The following is a 25,311-nucleotide window of genomic DNA, read 5'->3' as shown; positions in this document are numbered from 1 at the left end:
GTATAACGCTCAGCGCAAAGAATCCAGCTCTGGGTTCAGCACTGGACAGCTCCTTACACCCTATTAGCTGTATACTGCTCAGTGCAAGGAATCCAGCTCTGGGTTCAGCACTGGACAGCTCCTTCCACCTTATTAGCTGTATAACGCCTATCGCAAGGAATCCACCTTTGGGTTCAGCACTGGACAGCTCCTTCCACCCTATTAGCTGTAACGCTCAGTGCAAGGAATCCAGCTCTGGGTTCAGCACCAGACAGATGCTTTCACCCTTTGAGTTACTGTATATCGCGCTGAATGCAAGTATCCCATATCTAGGTTCGTTACTGGACAGCTCCTTCCACCTTTCTCCCTGCCTTACAGATGACTGTACCGTGATTGACACTGGAGCTGTCCATACACAGCCCAAGAAAGACAAAGTATACCTATAGGACAGTGGTGGGAGGGGGATGAGAGCTGTACGTGTTTGGCTGTGGCAAAGTGTAGTTAAATCCTTTCACAAGCAGCAGAAGGCGGAGTGTATTCCTTAAGCTTATCTAAGTACTCAATTAGCAGGTCGCGTTTTCTCCCCGTTAGGCGCAAACAAACAAACAATAAGCCTAAATGCACTGTTCCTGAACGCGGCTCATGGCATTGATGTGCACCGTGGACGAGCCGGCGCGGCATTACCCGGGCGATGAAGGTATTAGAGGGAGAAGCACCCGGGAATATGCGCTCACATAGCTGTCTCTCCAGTGCATCTCTCAAGACGATGGTCGAGGATGGGGATACAGACGTAAGCAGTCTAACTATAGCTTCTGTGCTAGATGGGATGTAACCTGCTCAGATCAAGGCGGCTGTCTGCATAATTCCTATTGGAAACCTGCTGGGGAAGACGGTATCTCTACCCCTGTGTTTTTTTTTTGCAACTGACCACAGGTGATACCATTAAACCTGGATGTATGCAGCGTAGACACACCAGAGAGGAGATATTTGCAATCCGATGGACGCAACTGATTAAGTTAATTTGGATTTGCACATCATGATCATGGCTTATCTTGTGATGCTTCTCTCAGCCTTGCTTGCCCATGTTTGTTTGCTATCAGCGTCTAGCCAAGACCTGGAAGGGCGTTCTGCTCGTCAGGAAGAGCACAAGATGATAACCAGGGATAAACAGCCTATCTACAACCAGCCCAGGGATCTGGACCACTCATCCCTGTGGGTCAGAGCCACGGAGAGCAGCGTCATGGCGCAAAATCTGGCGGAAGATTTGCCCAAGCATGTGGCTTCTTTCCTGTACACAGGGGATTCTAATGAACTCAGGCGAGCAGACTGCTACAAGAGGTATGAGTTATCAAGTCTATCAGTGATTTCTCCCATCACCACTCACCACTCTTTGCACAGTTCTGTCGAGGTACTTGTCCATTCCGCCAACTTTTTAAACATGATGTTACAAAGCAATAAATCAAGAGAACACACCTCGCAGAGAGACCTGGAGTGGTACAGTGCCCTGATAAGAAGTATCTTAGAAGGAGAGCCTAGTATTATAAGGTCTGCAATCACTTTTAATGTGGACCCACTGTCCCAGATCCCTCAGGTATTCCTCCAGGCAACACGGGAAGAAGATAAGATCCTCCTCCAAGATCTCTCCTCCACAGCTCATCACCTGGCTAATTCCACACAGGAAACCGACTGGTTCCACACATTTAAACACAAGTGGAGGCCTCACCAGCAAAAGAGGTTCTTACACGGTGCTAAAACTTTGGATGACAGCTGGAGGAAAGGGAACAGCTTCCTAACTGACAAAAGTCATGTCAAGTGGTCATCCCCTTTTCTACAGTGTGAACACGGGAAATACAAACCCAACTGGCTTCTTACCCTCTCTGCTGCATTTTATGGTCTTAAGGCAAACCATGTTCGAGAATTCAGGTAGGAGGACATTTCTGTATTGTGCAGCTATGACAAGGAAAACACTGTAGCCTTGGCAGGAAACGACATACAAGGTCTGTGTAATAACCAATTTCATCACTAGTTATACAATACTGTAGCTTGCACCAAACATTAACCCACAATAAAAATCTTCTAACTAGAATGCACATGAATCAGTAACCCAGCGGATGCAAGCACTGTTTACAAATATCCATTAGTTAGTGGAATCCTGTGAATCTCATATTTGCATAATAACAACTGCAGGCTAATTAAGTTTCTTAATTACACAGGACATTGATAAACCCTAAAATTTAATCTATTGTTCAAACAGATAACCCCGGCAAGCTGAATGCATTTAATGACAGTAGCTGGTATGTTATTACCAACACTACAACGTGTAATTAGAGGCAGTACCGTTGCATTCATAAGTTTACCAATCTGAAAGAGAGCACACACACACACACACACACACACACACACACACACACACACACACACACACACACACACACACACACACACACACACACACACACACACACACACACACACACACACCAGCAACAGTTTGCTAAATATAGCACACAAATCACAGAAACATTTGCCACCCTTTGTGAGCTGGAATAAATATAAACAGTGCAAAGAGCCTCTGCAGTATAACCTCATTATGACGCTCCATTATTTATTAATCATATGTTGATGTACATACAGTACTATAATATATTAATGTCCTCTGCTCCACTAAATACAACCATGGATGTGTGCCAAACTCAGCCTGTGTAATCATGGCAATTGGCATTGGAGAAACAGTGCCAAGGAACAGGCAGTTGTGTCAATTAAGTGATTTTGTTATTAAATTACTGATTTTACAACGAATTTGGGTAATTTGTATGTAAAACCCATGGATTTCAGTGAATCACTAGATCTGGTGTAAACTGTATGAAGTTATTAGTGAAATAAGCCAATTCGTTAAGGATAACTGTACTCAACTGCTGACACCTAGAATCAGACTTCTTAGTGGGTGTATTGGAGTAATTCAAAAAAAGATTTTCTCCAATGTATATAATATAAATACCTGCTTTTGTTTTTTTCTGTATACATTGTAAGTTTAGACTCTCAGATTCACTGGCAATGGACCAGGTAAAATGTATTTTCAAAATGAATAGGCTAAAATATAATTGTATTTTTTTTAAACAAATTTGTACTTTTTGACCATGTAGCTTTAACACGTTAAAAACTAATTGTTATTGCTTCAGAATCCAACGTGCCACTACATGCTAAAACATATTTAAAATTCCAGTTCTCCATTAAAGAGATATTCATATTTGAAAATTGTACGAAAACTTTCATTACACTGTCTAGTGACTTAAAAGTATGGTAAAGATTATCTTGGCATGCAGTAGCATGTTTGTAAGATGTGCCATGCACTCCGTGGTAAGTGGCAGTAAGACAGTATAGTTGAGTTTTACTGTACCTGTATCCTTACCTTTAAAAGGCTGATAATATATATGTATGTATGTGTGTATATATATATTTATATAGAGCTGTATGTCCGGCACTCCACAAACTTATGGTAATATAAACAACCTGGTGCCTTCCCCAACTGGATGGTCGGCCTTGGTTATACAGATGGGAACAGAGGGCGGCACTCACGGATTTCAAGTGAAAAAAACTCCTTTATTGGTCCGACATGTTTCGGGTATCCCTGAGGATGGGTAATACCTGAAACATGTCAGACCAATACAGGAGTTTTTTTCACTTGCATTCCGTGAGTGCCGCCCTCTGTTCCCATCTGTGTGTGTGTGTGTATATATATATATATATATATATATATATATATATGTACAGTGTTTTCAACTTTGAATGTGGAATACACCTTCAAAGAGTTATAGCCTTATATAAATTCAAAGCTTTCATAATTTTCTGAAAAAAGTGGCCTTTGAATTTAGTTTAGAACAATTTATATAACTATATGTACTATGATGATATATAATATATTTTTACAGTTTTTTCTTCTTTTTTTTCTTTTTTTTTATAATGTTAGCATGTACTTTTAGTAGCACTATCACATACAATTCAACATTACAGTATAATGGAAATGTTAAGATCTTTCACTTAAAGTACATTTCTACTTTTGGACTTGCCCTAATAAAATATAATCCTGTAACAAACCTATACATTTAAGGGGTTTCCCTCCTGACCTAAAGAGAGAGGTGCAAGTCATAAACAGGTAATTTATTTAAAACAAAAGTGTACCCACGCTCACTTAGATCATAGGTTGATATTTAACAGGTGTAGTATACTTTGGACTGAGCGCAAATAGTGTGAAATCCTGCTGAGAGCGAGCAGTTCCTATGTTTCACGCATTTATCCACTGTACTAGACGCATTTCGCATACCATCAAGAGTAGATCATGGATACTACTGCATGCCTCACATACTGTATTATGCCAAAATTAGCCAAGAGCTGGCTGTTAGCAATTACAGGTTGCTGGCAATGGGTTGATTTATTAGCAATCATGAATTATATATATTTTTTCAAACATTTTATCCGAGTTAAAATCTAGCAAAGTAGAAATAAAAAGTATAAAAAAGATCAACTTTTTTTTGTCTACTTCCTGAGACACTGTTTTTACACATTCTAAGTCCATTTTGAAAAGTCCGCTTCAGTTCTGTACCGGATGTAGACCAATAGCCGGGTCCCAGTGACCTTGTGACATATTGGCCTGAATTCTTTTGTCTACTGCATGTGTATTCAAACAAGGTGACAGCAGCATGGTTTGTAGGGGAGCAAATATGTTAATGGTGGAAAGGTCCAGGTTTTGTATTCTGCAGTTTTAAGGCCAAAAGGAGTCAGATTATGAATATAAAGTATCCCCCTGCAAAGTTGTCCCCTCTTTATATTGATTTATTTAGCAGAATAATAAGTGGATATGTGGAATAGCCTCCCTTCAGAGGTGGTAGAGGCTAAGACATTAGCACAATTTAAACATGATTGGGAAAGGCATATGAAGAACTAAGGATGAAATAGCATTGAGCTTACCTAAAGGATAAAAAAAAGGGACAGACTAGATGGGACAAGTGGTTCTTATCTGGCATCAAATTATTTGTTTCTATGTTAATACATTTTAAGAGAACATTTTGGAAATGTATTTTAAGCTTTATGTGATCTTGAGATATAATTAGTGTTACATTGTAATTCTAGTTAAATAACAAAGAAAATTGAAACTTCCAAAATAAAACTTTGTAACATGTAGTATTCTGAGTGGGGTATAAGTTAAGACAAAATCTGTGCTTTTCTCCATTTGTTTAGCATGAATGGGGATTCACCTATTCAATTGGGGTGCCGAATTTTCACCTAGGCAAAAAAATCGGAAGTGGCGGAAAACACCTGGATTGGTGAATTAGCAGATCCACGTGTGTATGCCACTTTGCTGGTGACTTGCATCCATTCTCAATGCTTTTTGAGGCATTTTTGGCCAATAAAGGAAAAAAGGCATAGGCAAAAAATGTCCTCAATAGCGGTGCAATTGGCCATAATTGAATAGTCGGAGTTCAGATTAGTTTAATTTTTTCGCCTATTAAAAAAAGTTATATCCTTTTAAAATTCTACATGTGTTTTTATTATATGATTTATTTATTAACTCTTATTTATATATAGCGCCAAAATATTCTGATTTACGACTGGGAACATAGGGATTAAGAAATTGTATAATAACGAGAGGTGAGAGGGCCCTACTTGCAAGTTAATCTTTGGGGAAATCGACATCTACAATATAATTGTTTCCTCAGCATATATATAACTACAGTACCATTTGCTATGGAAGGTATTTAGAAATTTTATTACTTTGAGAGGACAGATACCTCTGGCCAGATCACAGTATTCATCAGGCTATAATGGAAGACTTTGTAACAGCATGTAATAATAATAATAATAATAATAATAATGATAATAATGATAATAATAGTTGTATTTATATAGCTCTCTTTCTCAAACATGAGAAAGAGGGCAGCATTTACCTGTTTGCTAGGCTGTCAATATACTCAGCCTAGCCAACAGGTCTGAATCAGACCCATAGTACAAAGAGAGCACAATAAACATAACACATGGTTGGTGCAAACATCTTGGGTAATAACTTCTATGGGTTATATATTCCACCCACGAAAGGTACCAGGCGAGGCAGCTGTCCTTGGTGTAATAGGTTACGCCTAGAAGAGATTACACAAAATGATGTGATCACAATGACCTTAAGACTCATAGTGGGGTCCCAAAATAAATGGCAGTAATGTATTTTTCATCCCATCCATGAGTGTAGCAGGTGAGGCTGGCGTATTGGACACTCTGTGAAGATTACACTGCGGGGGATAAGCCATAGAGGGACCCAAGGTGTACATGGGAACAACTACAGTGGGGCAAAAATACACAGTACATGAGGGGGTCCATGAGGCAGAGTCCAGCAAATCAAACGTTCTTAGAAATAAAGTCTGTGGGTGTGTGCGTGCGTGTGTGTGTGTGTGTACGTGTGTGTGCCTCTAACTAGCAACTGCAGCAGCTGTGTCCAATGTCTGGGGGCCTCAGGGGGCAGGCAGTTGCAGAGCTGGGCACATAAATACGAAGCTGCCAATGGTCAGGGAAGGGCAGTAGCCTGGCAGTGGAGCGCCAGGATTCCGATTTGCCTTGTATTACCACCAGAGCAGCCACAGGAGGATCCAACCACAGCTGCATAAACTATGAATACTTATTGAATGTTTTATCTACTGTAGCTAAATATTGCTTCTCTAAAATGCAGTTGTAGTTTTATATTTCCGTAATAATGGTTTTAAAAATCAATTATTAATAAACTCTCAATAAATTAAGAGTTTATATAAAAAAAATATATATATTTTCAGAATTGTATTTTCTACATGACAAAACTGTCAAAGACAAATATATTCTGCAACAATATAGAAAAATGAGCGGCACATGTCAGCGTCTGCATGGCAGACATCTAATCAGAGTCTATTAAGTCTGCCTGACTTAGTGGTCATCATTGGCAAGTATAGGTAACTTTATCTCAAGATTGTGCTACTTAGTGGGGAAAGTTTTATTAACTGAATAATTCTACCATCCCTATGTCCGTGAGTTGGCGGCAAATTGCAGTAAGCAGAGTGCATGCGTCGCTCCATACATGTCACACCCTTGACAAAACAGAGCGAAGAGGAGAGTGACCGGCTACATCTGTACAGTACATTTGTCTTTTTGTATTTTGTTTTGCGCACTGACTGCAGCTTTTGATCTGGGACTTGTCATTGTATGGCGTTACAAAGCTGAAAGATTGGCATGCTCACTCAAGTCGTGCCCCTTATAGCTAGGTACACCCCACTACTGCTGAGCCTACAGCCCAACAACTTTAAATGGTATGCAGTTATTATGTGACCAGTCAGAAATTCTAATTTCTAACACCAGATAGTCAATGTGGTCTGAATGTAGTGTAGCAGACACAGCATAACTCCAAATGAAGATAATGTGGAGGATCCGGTCCAGGTTTTAGAGCAGCAGCAGGGAAACTGATGTGATCAGGGTTGGGATGATTAGCAGAACCTGTGCTTTCCTGATATAAAGGTTTCCAGGGCAGAGATTCATTGCTCCTGATGGTGATAAGCCAGGGTTTGGGCTACGGTAGGGACCACTGGAGCTTTCGAAAGAGTTTTTACTATGCTGTGACACCTGTATGCTGCATTGCTGTAACCATTCTTGTTGTGTTGATTACTCGGTAGTTGTTTACCTGCTACCAAATAAAGACCAAGGCTTGTATGTGATTCCTTGTCACAGTCAGTATGCAGTGTAGGTTAGGTTTACAATTCCCTTAAAATTGTATATTGACATGCCCGTTACTGACATTTAAAAAGTTAGTATTCTGGCAATGTTGGCATTATGTCAGTGTTGACATTGTATATGTTAGCATTTGACTTGTCGACATTCAGACCAATTTGGCATTTATGGTGTTGTAATTCTGAATGTCAACATTTTGTACCATACTGTAGCCTTTTAATTAACTCAGTTTGGATTGGGTTATTTATCTCTCTCCAGCTAAACCCAGAGCATGGGTAACATGTCTTCATTTGTAAGCTCATTAAAGCTGGCTATCAATCATGGCAATGATCTATTCCACAAATGAGCTACTTTATGATTTGATTTTCATTTTAATGTATCTATTTCCTTTTTTACACTGGTGGCTCTTCTGCAATGAACATGTACACTATGAAACTGAAGGATCCTAGAATAGGTTTTTCCACGGAAGTTTGAGGATTATAGTTGGTTCCGTTTAGATTGCACAGGATAAGCTACTCACAGAGGTTTATCATATGCATTCTGTAAGCAATGCCAATGCAGGAGAAGGTGCATACCACCCCTGCCCGCATTTGCGATCGCATCAAACTGCCTGCATTTGTGATTGCAGTACAAGAGGAACATTGTGACCATAGGTTGCTGTATCCCTCTGCGACTGAAGCCTGAGTAAATATAACCTTACTCAGACTTTCTAGCGCAATCCCACATGCAAAGCCAAGGATCTGTCCTCGTGGTGCAGTTCTTTGCCCCGAATTACTTTACATGTACATGTATATACTTTATATGTATGTATTTATTAAATCAACTCCACGCGGACGTGGATAGTGGGGGTATGAAAAGGACGGAGGACGCGTACACCCCCACCCTTCGCGGGCTCGCTGCGCTCGCCACGCTTCGGGTTGGCGTTGATAGTGGGGGTGGCGTGGGGGTGCTTTTAACATTGTAAGCACCCATTACGGTGCTTATGCAATTAATTATCTTATAGGGGGCACATTTAACATTGAAAACACCCATTAGGATGCTTATACAATTTTTAATCGTATACCATTGTATATGGCATACAATGGCATACAATGCGATGGTATACAATTTAAAATTGTATAACATCGGCTACCATTGCGTAACATCGCATCACATACCATCGTATGCCTTATGGTATGCGATGCGATGGACGCCGTGCTAGTAAACAAGTACCAAAAGGTGTGATATGGCAAGTATATAAATGACTTCATGGACATATAAAATATTCATGGCAAAAGAATGGGCTTTGAAATTAATTCAAGTTCCCAGGAGTCTGCATATTATTGTCACACCCTTATTTCCACAATGGTCTATACATTTCATAGCTAAATACCCTTAAAGTCAGTGATCCGTATTTAAATAGTTTTATCTTATCTTTTATGTGTTAACCTTGTTTAATATAACAAGTATATGAGGCATATATGTGTAAAATGTGTTAATGTATTTCTTGTGTTCACGAGGGGGAAGCAATAATTGCTTCGTCCACAAACATTCATTTTAAATAATGTTTTGACCTCCAGTTGTCCTTGAAGGTCATTAGAAACAAGAAGCTAGGCAATACATGGACGAGGATGTTTGGCTTCTATAATTTCCTCGTTACCTTTGCAGTATGTCTCCTACTCCATAATAGAAGATGAATCATTGAAATTATATCTTTAACCATTTACAGTGCAGTTGGAAGTGTCCACAATCCCCTAATGTTTAATATATTGCTGTCGCTTCAAGCATTGAGAGACTAAATTTCAAGATGCCAGATTTTCTGCCCAAGTTGATTTATGAGCTCTTGGCGTATCCACGTTCAGAAGACCTTTACTTTACCGTGAGTTTCCATGGAGCTGTACATTTTTCATTCCATCCAGGAAAGTAATGCAGTGTGCACAAGGAAATTCTGATTTCATTATAGCAGTGCGAGCATGTTCCAGCTGTCACCGGGCTACTTTGCTGCCGAATGGCACCTAGAATAGGAAATCTTTATCTCATTACAAGAGACATAACACAACAAACCGGTAAAGCAAGTAACTCAAATAGAATCATTTAACATAAACATATAAACTGGGCATCCGTTTTAGCAGTTGTTCTGAACAGTTTTGGGGCAAAATAAATGAGTATAACACTGAACTGAAGTTAGAACAACATTATCAATCTTATTTATGTCTTTTTGGAGACTTTCTCCATCGGAATTCATGCCTGAGGTGCTGCTAAGTCATATGATTGCATAGTTCTGACTAAAGCTAGGTACACATATATACAATCGTCGGGCCGTTCTTCCAATCTGGGGGCAAACGGCCGTTCGATTGTATAGGTGTGTACGCTGTCCCAATTGCTGCTGTGCGATCGATAAACGGCCAAAAACGCTCTTGGCCGTCCACGGTCGGACGGTCGAAGGTTCTTTGCTGCTTAATATTTCATCCGACAGGACGGCTCCATATCGGAACAAAAGTGAAGTGTGTACGCACGTTCGATCGATATGCTTGACAGTTTGACAAAGCACGGTGGTATGCTGCATTATGAGAGACCCTGTAACACTTTGCCTGCTGTTTTAACTAATGTGTGTTTAATGCCTCACTGCCCAACACTTTAGAGGCATCACTTTAAGACATTAATCAATGTTGAAGTTTTAATAGAGTGTGCTGGAAGCTCTTTGCAGGGCACCATAACACACTATTAAAACTTCAACATTGATTAATGTCTTAAAGTGATGCCTCTAAAGTGTTGGGCAGTGAGGCATTAAACACACATTAGTTAAAACAGCAGGCAAAGGGTTACAGGGTCTCTCATATACTTCTTCTTGCGATTGTTTGGACGGGAGTACATCGGACGTCGCAAGTAAAATTGTACATATGTGTACGCGCCGAACGGTCGTATGTTTTGGACGGTCGAACGTGTATTCGGTAGAACGAATGGTCGCAAGAAAAATGATGTGTACCCAGCTTTAGTTGGTCTCCACTGCCAAGACAGGTCATGCTAGCAGCCATGCCGGTGCTTCTGTTGTTTTAGGGAAAGAACAAAGCAGATCATAGCCTATTCAGTCGGCAGGAGAACCGGCAGAGCTCCATTGCTTGGTTACTCGCAGCTGCTGTTCTTGCTGCTACTGTATGTCACATATTGTAATACATTGGCTCCAGTACTTTATAATCACTCAATGGACAAACATGCACAGCCATGGGGTAAAATAGATGCCAGTTTACTACCACATACAGTATAGGATCCTACGTTTATGGCCTTTAACAGTTTTAACTAGATAAAGGTATACGCATATGCATGGTAAGACAATGAAAGAACACAGATCAATGCTGCTCTCTCCCTCCTTTATCATGAGCGTGTCTCTACTCAAACACGAATGAGAGGATGCCCATAGGACACAGGCAGGGGTGAAATTAGGCATTATGCCACCCCTAGGCACACCATTATATATTACCCCCCCCATCAAGTCACTGCCACCTTCATGTTAGGGAACCCCAACTGCCAAAGCAACAATAAGCTCCCCTCCCCTCCCACACCACCAAAAGTTTACTGACCAATGCCTCTCCATCGGCCTAGCAGGGCTTTTATGCAAGTGAGCTTTTTGTGCTGCCCCACAGCTAGTGTTACCCCTAGGCAAGTGCCTCACATGCCTAGAGGGAATTCCACCACTATGCAGTATAAAATCCAATACTGTAATTGAAAAAAATTGAAACTTTATAATATCAGGAAATAGATGACCGCTTATATCTGCAGTATAATTTTCATTACATGGTATAGCTAGAGATATATAAGTAATCGAGCTTTGCTGTTGTCAAAGATTGAAGCGAGCTCGCAGAACTCAGGAATTCTGACAGCATAAAGAAGGAATTCTTAGAAAAAACTAAGTATATAAAAATATATGGGAGTTAAAAAATATTCTATATCATAAAAATATATTTATTTGACCATGGTGCATATATTCCTCTTATCTGAGGGAGCATGAGGGCATAGGCGCCGATTCCGTGGTTGATTCGGGGTCCGAGCACCCATGGAAAATGATAAGGACCCATGGGCCACAGCCGGAGCTCGTCGCCAACCTGTGCCGATGAGTCTGAAAACAAATTGGCAGAACTGCTGGGCAGTCAGCGGCGGGGTCCCTGCAGTGGACGGGAACTCAGCAGCGGGGTCCCTGCGGCAGATGGGCAGTCAGCGGCGGATGGGAACTAGTAGCAGTAGTGTCAATACCGCTACTAGTTCCCATACGCCACAGAGACCCCACTGCTGACTGCCCATCAGCTGCAGGGAATCGCTGCTGACTGCCCATCCACTGCACGGACCCAGCCGCTGACTGCAGTTTCCATCAGCTGTAGGGACCCGGTTGCTTCTCCAGCGCTGCACAAAACATAAATCAGCGCCTCTGCATGAGAGTGTCCTAAATAAGGATTTCTATTATTATTATTATTATTATTATTATTATTATTATTATTATCATCATCATCATCTTTTATTTATATGGCGCCACAAGAGATCTGCAATTCTCAAATACAAAGTACATAAATGAAAAAGCAAAACAAGAAACAGTGACTGAATGTACAGTTAAAGGACAAGTACAGATACATAAACATAACAACGTCAGCAGTAAACACTGTAATACAGTAAGTATCAGGGTGGCAGAGAACCACGGGTGCCGGACGTGGTCCCGACAGTCGGGATCCCGACAGTCATTTACCCGACGTTGGGATCCCGACTGTCAAAATGCTGACAGACAGGTGCCCGACGGCCACCCGCTATTTTCCCTCATAGAGGGGTGTTGTTGCGCTCACCATGCTGTCTGAGTCCGGGCAGTCGGGATCCCAATGTCGGGCTAATGACTGTCGGGATCCCGACTGTCGGAACCCTATAACACACCTGAGAACCACAGGATTTAGTGCCATGGAAGATGGTTTATGTACTGTAAGAGAAGGAAAAGCACATGAAGGGCTTACATTCTAAAGGGAGGTGCAGTATACAGACTTGACTGATTAAACATTCTCCCTGCATAATATCTTGGCACTATATAAATGTACTGTAGGTTAATAATAATATTTCTGCTGGAGGACAAAAAGTCCAAGCATTTGGGTAGAAGGATTGTTAGCAAGCGGCGCATCACAAATGTGCCTTCTTGTCTGTAAATGCATTTATGCTTGTCAAATGATATTAGACTTTGCAGTCTTTCTTCTCTGGAAGCAGAATAAAGTTCAAACTTGTTAAATCACCATAGTAACAATTCACAGGCAATGCCTCCACGAGGCGTAAAATTATTAGTAAATGCACGGACACTTGTAGAACTTCGTGTGATACAAAAAATATACTATTTACCACTTTGCTGCTGGTTATTATAGCTTCATACACAGTACTACTGGGTGCTACTTTCCCTAACACTGTACCCCAAAGCCATGTTGGGGCAGTGGCATCACTAAGGGGTGTGCGGTCCACACTCAACAGTGGTGTAGCTAGAAATCCCCCCCCCCCTGCGGAAAAAAAATTCCAGCACCCCCCCCCCCCCCCCTAGAAGTGGCGAGGTGATGGACTACAGGCACCACTGGCTGAGCTGACAGGTGACCCAGGCAGCAGTGAGCGCTGAGCTGGTACCGCTCGATGCATATCTAATGAGCAGGGACCCAGCGCAGTGCATATTTAATGAGCGGGACCCGCTCATTACATATGCACGGGGCAGGGACCCGCTCATTCATTATGCACTGTACTGGGTGTAGATATGTACACGGCAGGACCAGCTCAGCACTCAATGCTGCCTGGGTCCCCTGTTATGTGCAGCACTGTATTAATACCTGCAGCCAGGGGTGTCAACAGCTCGGCTATGTGCCAGTAAATTGACGAGAGGCGTGGCTACCAGGAGGGGGAGGGGGCTTAGGAGGGGGCATGGCCACATTCCCAAGTAAAAAAAAAAAACAAGCAGGAGAGAGACGACAGACTGCTGCTGCAGTTGTTTCTCTCCCCAGCTCAGTACATGGAACTGAGCAGCATGTGCTGAGCTGGGGAGAGAGGCTGTAGTGTCTTGTCATCTCTCTCCACTGTCTGGCTCCCTGCAAAGGGGGAGGCTGGAGCAGGACCAGGCCCCTCTGGCAGACCCCTCCCTCTCGACGGCCCTGCCTGCAGCACCCTGCTCTTGTCACATTGTAGGAGCTGGGAAGTGCAGTCAGAGAATCTTTTGGGGCAGCCCGCATCTCTGGGACCCCCATAGCTACAAAAATTATAATTACGGGGGTTGCAGCACAAAGCTATGCCCCTCCCATGAAAATACAGCGCCTTTTTGGTGGCACACGGAAGAGGAGCATGCAAAAACACTAGGGTAAATGAGGCAATGTGCACCCCTTCTGCATACCTCCCACTTCCTAGTGAATACGGAAATACACAGTGGTCCTTATTCAGATCTGATCGCAGTACAAATTAGTTCTCAGAATGGACACTGTCACTGCAGGAGGGGCAGAGAGAGTTACTGTAGATTTGGGTGAGTTGCTTTGTTTCTGTGCAGTGTAAATACTGCCTGCATTATTTTTACACTGCAATTTATATTTCAGTTTCAACACACCCCACCCAAATTTAACTCTCTCTGCACATGTTACATCTGCCCCACCTGCAGTGCACATGGTTTTGCCCATTCTGAGAACAAATTTGTACTGTGATCAGATCTGAATAAGGGCCAGTCTGTGTGGAGGGGAAGGGCCTAGTGACACAAATGTAATCGTACCATTTGAGCCCTGTTCCCTGTTTAAATATGCATGAGGGGCAGGGTTTAATGACTTGACGAATCCAGCCCCACACCAATCACCTCCCACCTGCTCAGGGCCGGCGCCACCACTAGGCAGCTCTAGGCATTTGCCTAGGGCGCCGGCCACTGGAGGGTGGCACTTGGGACGGAGCAGGTCACAGAGTGCACCCCCCTTCCCACCGGCTATCCCCGGCGGCTTTGTGCAGACACTCTCCCGGGCGGTGATTGACAGCGGGGGATCAGGAAGCGCTGCTGTGCTATGATTGTGCCATCGGACACACAGCGCGTGGGGACACTGAACTTGCGCTGTCTCACCATTATAGCAGAGCAGCGCTTCCTGAGCCCCCGCTGTCAATTGCCGCCCAGGAGAATCTCCCCCCCTGGAGTGACCCAGCAGCGGCGGTGGACGCATCACCCCCCCCCCCCCCGGCGGGTGAGTGGCGGGTGAGTGGCGGGTGGGGGGCGGGTTAGCGTCGGAGCGCTCCCCGCCGCCTGGGGCGTTGTGTTAGCTAGCACCGGCCCTGCACCTGCTTCTCAACTCCGGGCTTCTCTTACAAAGGAACCTTCCAAAGTCAATAATAATGCTATAAATTATAACTTACTAGTTAAAAGCCTGTCAAAATGATGGCTTCTGCGTTGTACTTTTACTTAAAGCTGTGCCATGTTTTTTCATTCTCCTTAAGCGGTGACAGTTTTTAGCCCACAACTCTCCACCCCACCCCTAGTCCCTATCTGATCCTACCTCTAATCACTGTGGTGTATGCAATGCCTATGGCGAGTTGTGACGGTGAGCAGTGCCGATAGCTCGTCTTCATACCTTGCAGGTCAGTATTCATCTGACCCCCTGTACTCGCCGTTTCCACCGCACTGGGTTTTCCAGCGAGTGCGGCCACTAAACTAGTGAGGGTTGCCGCTAAATGCAACGGGCTTGCTGCATTAGCGGCGAACCTTGCCATTCGGGGAATCCTCGCTGTCCTCTGACAACGAAGATTCCCTTGGAACATAAAATAGGGTGAGCCACCAGCGTGGGGGTAAGATGGCTGCAGAAAACCCCTCACTGGCAGCATTGAATACCGCCCAGTGTCTTCCTCTCTCCATGTCCAGGAAGTTTGAAACATTAAAAATTGCTTTCACTTTCTGTTATGATGTCTTTTAACACACAAATGAGTAATTTGGTATGTTGAGTGGACTCTAGTGGTCACTGGCGGTACTTCACCTCCTAGAGGTGAGGTGTAGTTAGCCTTTAATATCCTGTATATTAGTAACCATCTATTACTTTTGTACATGTTTGTATACTGTATGTTGTAATGTTAGCAGCACTTGGCATGCAGTGTCCAACGTCTAACACTGGAAGAGTTGTCTGTCCCTGATCTAAACGATTAAACACCTTTTGACATTTTTTATGTAATGTAGTGCTATTTTTTTGCTTAATATACCAGTGCTATCCCATTACAAGTTGCTTTGTTCAGATATCATTGTTTGGTATATGCTGGACAACGGTTATACGTATTTCATGTTAGTGGTTGCTGCAGGCTCCGTTCAAATGATATCACTTTGTAATATTTCATTCTACTAGAACCAAGGGAACAACATGTCAGCCAATACCATTGCAATGGTCATTTTACCGCTGAATGTACCATTGAGCTGTAATCTGCTTATAATGAAGACTGATTTACAGCTGATTGTGGCAGTTACTAAACTCTCTCTAAGATATGGCATCAAATATAAACTTTCTGTTTATCACCCCTGGGTATGACGCAGCTCCTCTGTGTTCCCTTCACAGAATCAGTTGTGTTCAGAGATCATCTTTGTGTCATATTCTTTAGGAAACACATATGGAAAACTCTATCAGATGATATAAATGTGTGACTGAACAGCACAGAAAGAACAGCACAGGGTAACAAATCCTAAACTTAGTACCTGTACCTCCACCTCCCCCCCTCTGTCTATCTGTTTACTGGCTCCCCATTCCTTTCCGAGTTTTCTCTTTAAACTCCTCACCACCACCTACAAGGCTCTCTCCTCCTCCACCTCTCCTTACCTCTCTTCACTGATCTCTATCCACACTTCCTCCCGTCCTCTTCGCTCCGCCGCCGCCTGACCTCTCACCTAATCACCTCCTCCCACTCCCATGTCCAAGACTTCTCTTGCGCTGCCCCCCTGCACTAGAACAACCTCCCGCCACCCATCAGGCTTTCTGATTCCCTTACCTCCTTCAAGTGCTCTCTCAAAACCCACTTCTTCCGACTAGCCTATCCCTCCTCCTCCTAACCTCTTTCGCTCCGCCTATCCTGCCTACCCTACCTCTCCATCCCTTCCCATCCGTTCCTACAGATGGAGCCGGGCTCGGCTTTGCAGGGGATGGCGATGGCGACGCCAGCCGCCATCCCCTGCCACCCGCCATCTGTATCTGCGAAAGGGGACGCGCGCGCACGAGATGCGCGCGCGTCCCCTTTTGCACGGTTCCCCCGGGTCCCCGCCGGCTTGTCGGCGGTCACCTGGGGGCCCCACCGCCTCCCCGCACCCCCCCTAACCCTGTCCGTCTCCCTGAATCAGAGACGGACAGGGTCCCGTCGCCCCGCTGCACGGAAACTGAGAGCTGGGCTGCTGGCGGATCGCCAGCGGTGACAGTCTGACGATTCGCCAGCAAGAGGGAGCCCGGCTCTATCTGTACTTATCCTATTGTTTTTCGTTCGTCCTCCCACCTCCTTTTAGTCTGTTTACTCTTATGAGTAGGGCCCTCTTCTTCACGTACTCACCCTACCTCTTTACCTCACCTGTCCTCCTGCCCTGTTCTTCCCTTCCTCTACTTCATCTTCAGTCTACTCGACAATTTCGACACCTACTTCACCTACACCTACTGATGCTGATTTTAGTACTACCAGCTATACCCCTATTTATGCTGTATTTTATCCCCACACCCTGTATGTCACCTTGGAATTAGTTTTTTGCTTGCAATGTACGGTGCTGCGGACACTTTGTGGCGCCTTATAAATAAACAAACTACTACTACTACCTGATTCAGCAAGGCTCGCTAAGTTCGCTGCTTAGCAAGCCCAGAAACGCCACCCAGCTGAACACCCCCCCCCCCCCCACTGTCAAATCTCATTGGTACCATGCGAGGGGATATACATGAACACCTCCCCTCGCATAAGGCCAAAGGGGAGAGAAATCATTCGATGGTCACTGACCATCGAATGATTTCTCTTTCCTTCTGAAATAAAAGTCAATCTAAGCCGACTTTTATTTTTATAGGTGTTCACTGAAAAAAAGGGCGGGCGCTGACTTCATGTGATGTCAGCTGCCCGCCCCCTGGCAGGCATCAGGTCGACTGTATACTGAGGTGAACCCCCAGCATTTTCATGGGGACACCTATGAAATGCTGGGCCATCCCATGGTCCAGCGAACATGTTCCGCCCACGTCTGCCCACGGTCCTCCCTCCCCGCAACCAATGGCCCGGTGCTGGGGTCTGCAAATGCGCATGCACAAATCCCGACCATCGGCGCACGGCCCGAATTCGGATCGCTACGGGAGATCCTGAATCGGCCCCTTAGGGTGGTTGCCCCTTTTCTATTTTTACTGACATTTTTCAAGGTTAAACTGCTCAAAAAAGCTCCAGAACTTGCCGAAAAGGTAAATGAAATGTGTAATGAATGTTGTGAGCCCAGATCATTTATATATTGGGTTTTGTTCTTTGCTTTGATGCTGACAGATTCAGATGTGAACAATAGGTTTAGTTATTAGAACACAGATCAGACACTTACCTTTCTTCAATGATTGATTTCTGTTGTCAAGATCTACAGGGGGGTTCCAGGCATTTCATTAGGTTTTCAGAGTAAGGAACATGTTTGCAAATGAGCTTGAGCTCATGTCCCCAAAGCCAGCAGAATTGCTGAAGCCAATAGATGAATAGCGATCTTGGAATGATACCTGCTGCAGAACAGTCACACTGCAAGGTCAGCCAGCCTGTGCTACTCACTCATCCATTAGCAATGCTCCAAGGGAGACAGAAGATTATTTAACCTATTTCCCCTTAAAGAGGCAGCAGTGGTTCTCAGTACAGTATATGGCTACAATAGGTAAAAGACAACAGAAATCAGGTTAAACAATTTGTAACTAATGACACTAGTATACCCTACAGCAGGAATGTCCAAACTGTGGCCCTCCAGCTGTTGTGAAACTACACATCCCACCATGCCTTTCCATAGTTTTAGCATTCCCTAATAGCAAAACTGTGGCAAGGCATGATGGGACCTGTAGTTTCACAACTGCTGGAGGGCCATAGTTTGGACATGCCTGCCCTACGGAGTACCCTCGGTACCATACATGGGAATGTATGGGAACACATCCCGAAGGGGAGCGAAATAATTTGACGGTCACCAACCATCGAATGATTTCTCTCCCCTTTGGGCCCCGAGCAGGGAATGCCACAACTGCGTTCCCAGAGGAACTCGCAGCGTTTTCAGGGGACGCTCATAAAATGCTGGGCATTACTCTCCAGCCACCCCCTGTCTGCCCCCTCCATCCTCTTCCAGTGCGAACGTCTGGGCGAGTGTGATACTCGCCAAAGTTGGGTCTGCACATGCAGAATAAGGCCCTGTCCGATCCAACCAGAATCACCCACATTATGTCCATCTCCCATACCATCTGTACATGCAGCTCAATCAAAAGATGTCAGTAGTGATGCCATGCTGCCAAATGCAGCATGGCCGTGCTCCCTCCCTTGCCACTGCCCTGTCACTGCCGGCATTGGCAAGTGTGTATGTACTTTCCAATGCTACCATCACTGCCAGGTACCTTTGCTCATGAGGTCGCTGGGCACACATCACTGTGAGCATTACTGTGTATCTACATTCTGCACTGTCCCCATTCCTTCTGTTGCGGATAAATAACATGTAGAATAACAGTGAACAGTAGACATAGGCGTGCGCAGCACAATTTATTAGGGGGTGCACCATAAAAGAGGTGTAGAGAAGAAAAATAAATTTTTCACAGTCCCCACTGCGCCTTTCTGCAGCAATTACAATTATTCCAAAGGAGGAATAGCTCAAAACCTCCGAAATATACAATTCAAACAAACATATGGAAAATCACAATTGCCCTCAAACGAAAATAAATGGAATATAGTTACGTATCACCGCGAAGTAGGTCAAGATTTGAAAATGCCGCTACATTCACTTTAAAAAGTCCTCCAATGTATTTCACATAAAAAGGAAGAAACACATATATAGTGTAATATTGCTTATATTGATTATAAAGTCTCTGAATATCTTTTCCAGCGAAAAACTCCTTTATGGGATTCTTGTGATACTAAACTTTACAGGATCACCCTTCGTGCCGTATTGATATGCAGATGCTTACAATTATCTTACAATTCATAGTCTGCATATAAACATATAAAGGTATCTTTAAAAGGTATGCTCACGTGTTCTTACTTCTTATACACAGCGTATCCTCCTATCAAGGTTTCTTTTTCCAAAAAGGACCAGCACCAAGCAGATTTCAAATTTTTTATTTTTTATTTTTATAGCTCATAAAATATGATAGGTCATAAAATATAGTAAAAAGAGGATGAACCTCTCCACAGATGGAATAGGCAGTGAAAAAAAAAAAAAAGGGGGAGTGACAAGGGCGCCAAGACAACTCACCACAGGTCGTTCCACTGTATTAGGGGAGATCCCTTCCTCTCAAATAAAAAACACCAACATATAAGTCTTTGCTACACAGTGTGAATTTGTGTTTGATAACAAATGACTCATAAAACTGTCATGAAAACGGCTCCAAAAGCCCTTTAAAACCCTTAAGGTGATGCTTGAAAAACACTGCATTTAACATTATTTTTGTAAATATAGTGTTAATAAATAGACACCTCAGACTGCAAGCACCATATTTAATATCTTACAATGGTGTGAAATATTAAATATTCTAGATCAGATCTACTAAGCCGTAGAGAGCGATAAAGTGAAGATAGATAAAGTACCAATCAGCTCCCAACTGCCATGTTACAAGCTGTGTTTGACAGGAGCTGATTGGTTGGTATTGTATCTCTCTCCACTTTATCACTCTCCAAGGTTTAGTACATTTTCTCCTCTATGCACATTACTGCTTTGTATGTTGGTGCTATATACCCATTATGTGGGCAGCGTGGATACCATAGTGGTTTGCATTGCTCCTTTGCAGCCATGAGTTCAACTATTAAAGCAAGGGACTATCTGTGTGTGGTTTGTATGTTCCCTGCATGTTGGGTTTCCAGTTTACTTTGACAATTCCACAAAACGTACTGATAGGTTAATTGGTTACTGACAAGATAATTAAAACTAGTATGTAAATGTATGCAAGGTCCAGGCTGATAGGTCAACAGACAGTAGGTTGGCACCCTATGGTCAACATCACAACGGTCAACATAGCATAGTGTATGTAAAGCGAGCCATCAGAGGGGACACAGTACACCAACTGGGGTTCATGTGCTGAAACCTACACAAAGTGCATGTGTTGACCATTTCCATTGTTGCTTACAGCAATTCCATCCTCTGTCCTCCTCCAGTAGTCAGCACGCCCGATAATATCAGTTAGGAGCACTGAGAGTGGTAAGGCTGGTTTCCCACTGCATTGGGTTCCATATTGCTGTTAAGATGGCCCTGATACCCACTGGAGCAGGGCCGAGACTGATGTGAATGATATACTCTCTATAAAGTACAGGAGATCTGTGTGCACTATATACTGTAAATAACTGTTAATAAATAAATATGACTGGTTGGTAATAAATAAGTCATTTTATTTTCATTCATTTTTTTCTATTGGATATAACTCAAAAGAAAAAAAAAAATTCACATTATATAAGCAACAATCAGCAAAATACCTGGATCCATCTTCATAACCACAGACATCTGTGTAGCGGATTTCCACGTCACAAGGGATGATGAATGAGCCCCTAAATGTTATTAAAACCTGATACAGGTAAACACCAACATTGCAGTCAGCTAAGCAACTGTGATGCAACTGGCCCCACCCCTCTTTGTGAATTCAAAAATGAATGACAGATATCGGAGTTATTTCAAGAACAGAATATTATTCAGCTTGGTAATACACATATAAATGCCAAATGGTGACCTCACTTGCTCTACAGACTATAATTAGTTACTCCAAAATGTTTGACGTGTAATGATAGTGAAGTCATTTGCCAAGACATGTGTTTGCAGAATAATCTCCACAGTACTTTCTACTGTGTAGCAGATAAAGTATATTTGGCATTAGCCTTTGTGTATGTTGTTTTGTTTTTCTTTTTTCAAATCCTTAATTTATATATATATCAACAGATTTTGCTAAGGGAGTCTCAGATATATCATGCTGTGCTGAAAGTACCATATGGCATTTGTTTAGATCTATTTCAGTGTTCACAAGCAAAAGATATTCACAGGGACTGTTTAGTTCGCTGTACTGAAATACTATGTAATTTCTCACTTTAAAGAGTTTGATGTGCCCTCCCCTACAGAATCCAACACCCAATCAGTGTTAAGTGGTGTGGAAATGAAGGCACACTCACCAATGAGCAATACAGAAGGGGAGGCAAGATTACATGCCCAATCAGTTCCCAGGAGCTGTGTAAAAGGTAAAATGTCTTTCCGGGACCCCAGCAGCTGTAGTCTCCTGTATCTCTGCCTTGCCAGTGCTCACTATGGGGTAAATTTACTGTATTGTCTAAAAATTGAAAGAGGTGATGTTGCCGATAGCAATTCTGCCTATCATTTTCTATACAATGCAATCGAAACAAATGATAGACATCATTTTTATTGGTTGCTAGGAGCAACATACAATCTTTTTCATTTTTACAAGCTTTAGTAAATTTACACTTACTTGTCTAAATTACATTTTTTCCTAGAGTTTTTAGTATCTCCTTATGTTGCTTTTCCAGTAACTCCAGTACTTAAGTTGTGGACACATGGGCCGATCCGGCAGCGGACGATATCTATAAGATATCGGCCGCCGCCGGGACCTGGAGGGGTGCTGGCAACGGCTGGCAGGGAGCAGCATGGCCCTCGTTCCGATTCTACATTCGATTCTGATACCGCGGGGCCACTCATCGATATTGGGTGATTAATAGCATGTGCTTTACTATATAGTCAAAATCGATAGAGCACATCGCACCGTGTGTCCACAGCGTTAGTTTGCGCTAGAAATGCTTGTACAATACACGCTTCTCCAACTAGTTCAATGGCTTGTTTCTAAAATTAGAAAATTCCCCTGAAATTTTAGAACTATAGGATCCTTTTGAAAGTCAAACAGTTTCAGCCAGGCTCGTTTGGCCGTTTTGGAGGCGTCTTGAGCAAGCAAAATCTGAATTTATATTTTGTTCCAAATGATGGCATGCACATATATTTGTATGGCCTTACTCCATATCTCTTGTCTTTGATGGGTTAGCATACTGTCCCCAGAGCCAGAAAGGTTTAAAAATGTCAGGAGTCTCGTAGACATTCCAGTGTTTTCTCAAAATAATTGACTAGAGAGGTTGTCCTGCAAACAGAGCATTATAGGGAGATTTAACTGTAGATGGGACATGGGTGTAACTATAGTGGATGCAAGGGGTGCCTTTGCTATGGGGCCCAGAGGCTTAGGGGGACCTGTACCAGGTTATACAATTGCAAATTAATTTCCCAAATGCTAAGCAAACTAGTAGGATCCACTGCCCAGTCTGAATTATGTGACATTACATTTTGAGTGAGAGGTTTATGTAGTGGATGTTATAATGGTAAGGGGGAACTGTAATGTGGAATAATGTGAACGGGAGGCCACTGTAATGAGGCACAGTATAAACTGAACACCACAGTAATGTGTCATAATCTGATCTGCTTATAGTAATGTGGAGGGCACTATAATGTTACATAATAAGACGTATAGAATGGAGGCATTCTAGTGTGGCATAATATGAACTGGATCACTATAAAGTGCCATAATATGAATAAGGGGCACTGTAATATGGTATAATATGAGTAGGGTATACTGTGTGGCATAATGTGTACTGGCAGCCTTACAATGGGACATCATGCAAACTTGGGAACTCTGATGGTTTATACAATAAATTAGGGCCGACTATGAGGCATAACATTAACTAGGGCACTATTATGGTTCAGAAAAGGAACTAAGACCCTATTATTCAGCATAATATGGATAATTGCTGTGGAGAGGTGTCAAGAATCTTTGGGACCCTACAGTATGGGCCCGATAAAGTTCTGCTTATTCTCCTGATACAGGCTATTAGCCTTATTAAACGGCAGTAACACCCTGTATATAATATAGTTTCACAGATTAACCTTACTCTAATATTCTGTGTGTAGGACAATCTCTTTGTCGCAAATTTCTATATAGTACTTCAGGATTCCGTCAGTAAGACGCTGACCTTTGCCTTTACAGATATTGAACAGTGCATATGACCCTGAATTGTGCTATTCTACTCCATTATTTGTATCCTGATTGTTTACAGGGCCATCTTAACAGCATTGTAGTCCTTAGGCAAAGCAATGCACCGAGGCTCCTGCCTACTGATTCCATGAAACCAATTCATATTGATGCAGCAAAAAGGGTCTGGTATTATGGCACAGTAATATCCTATACCCATTACATCACACAATAGTATCCCTTTAACAGGCTTTTCCACACAGTCTGGACCCTTATACATGTTATGCAACACAGTAGTGCCCCTTATACAGTACATAATGCCTTAATGGCAGTATAGGCCCCTGGACAAAGCAATACACTTTCAGTGCTAGCTGTGATGGCTGGGGATGGGGGGGGGGGGGGGGGGGTTGTTCATGGACAATTGCAGGATTTGCAAGAAGGAGGCTTTCATGTGTGCAAAAAAAAGAAAGTGGCTACCGTGGGGGTAGGTGGTGGTCATATATAACCCCTCGCATAGCTATGGGGATGGGGGGGGGGGAGTATATCACAACCCATGGCTGCAATCTATGGAGGGAGTAGGTTGCAGGTGAGGGGGGAATGGTCAGGTATCACTGCTTGCAGCTGCAGGCTAGAAGGGAGGGGGGCGGTATCACTGCCCATAGATGTAACCTATGTGGGGGAACTAGGGAAGGTATGGGCTCCTAGGATCATTAAGCTCATATGAAGAGATGGCTCTGCCGCTCTTTACACTGCCGGCACTACTGCCTGTCATATAATTTGGCAGGCTCAGGCTTCAACAGCAGGCAGCAACAGTGACATCAGCAAGGTAGCAGAGCACCTCTCCAGTCCAGCACTTCTTTGCAGACCTTGCTGAGTTGGTACCACCCCCCTGACCACCAACCATCCACCAATCAGCATGCTGACAGCCATTCACTGTCTAACTACAGGCTCTGTGGCAGGTTGAGAATACTGCATTCCAGTTCTGATTCTGTGACCAACCCCCGCCCCTGCTTAAAGGCCCCAGGAATTGTGGGGCCTGGGCCCAGTGTGCCTATACATTAGGATGGCCCTGATTGTATACCATGTTACATTATCATTTTACCCATACCTCCCAACTTTTGAAGTATCGGGGAATATCGGGACGTTCCCGCGGAAATCGTGACAGTTGGGAGGTATGTTTTACCCTGTCCTGTAGCTGGTCATTGTAAGGAGGCAGTTAGAGAGTACCATTAGCTAAATCGCACCACCGAGTGATGTTTCCTTTTGGACAGGGTTTCCACATGTCAAAGCTAACTGACAAGTGTGGTATAATGTTAGGCATCACCCAATTTTCGCTGCGCAAGAGCCCCACCTGCTACAAATCGGTGGGGGGGGGGGGGGCACGTAACATGCCCCTGCTCCGGGCACCATGGCACCTGGCTACACCACTGTACATAGCACATTCATATTCCAG

At 43.4% G+C, this 25,311-nt stretch overlaps 1 protein-coding gene across 1 annotated transcript in view; it reads left to right on the top strand.

The window, feature by feature from the left end:
* The first annotated feature begins 485 nt into the window (after window positions 1–485).
* GPR158 (G protein-coupled receptor 158) overlaps window positions 486–25,311 on the top strand; it is a 265,624-nt gene continuing 240,798 nt past the window's right edge. Inside the window, exon 1 of the mRNA XM_083189245.1 lies at window positions 486–1,902. Within this exon, the coding sequence (XP_083045371.1) occupies window positions 1,016–1,902 (887 nt within the window). The 5' untranslated portion in view covers window positions 486–1,015. The remainder of the gene's footprint in view (window positions 1,903–25,311) is intronic.

Source organism: Crinia signifera, chromosome 5 (genome assembly GCF_055691185.1).
Source record: "Crinia signifera chromosome 5, ASM5569118v1, whole genome shotgun sequence".
Taxonomy (NCBI): Eukaryota; Metazoa; Chordata; class Amphibia; order Anura; family Myobatrachidae; genus Crinia; species Crinia signifera.
Note: the sequence above shows the minus strand (reverse complement) of the source record. Positions and strands in the feature narration are given on the sequence as shown.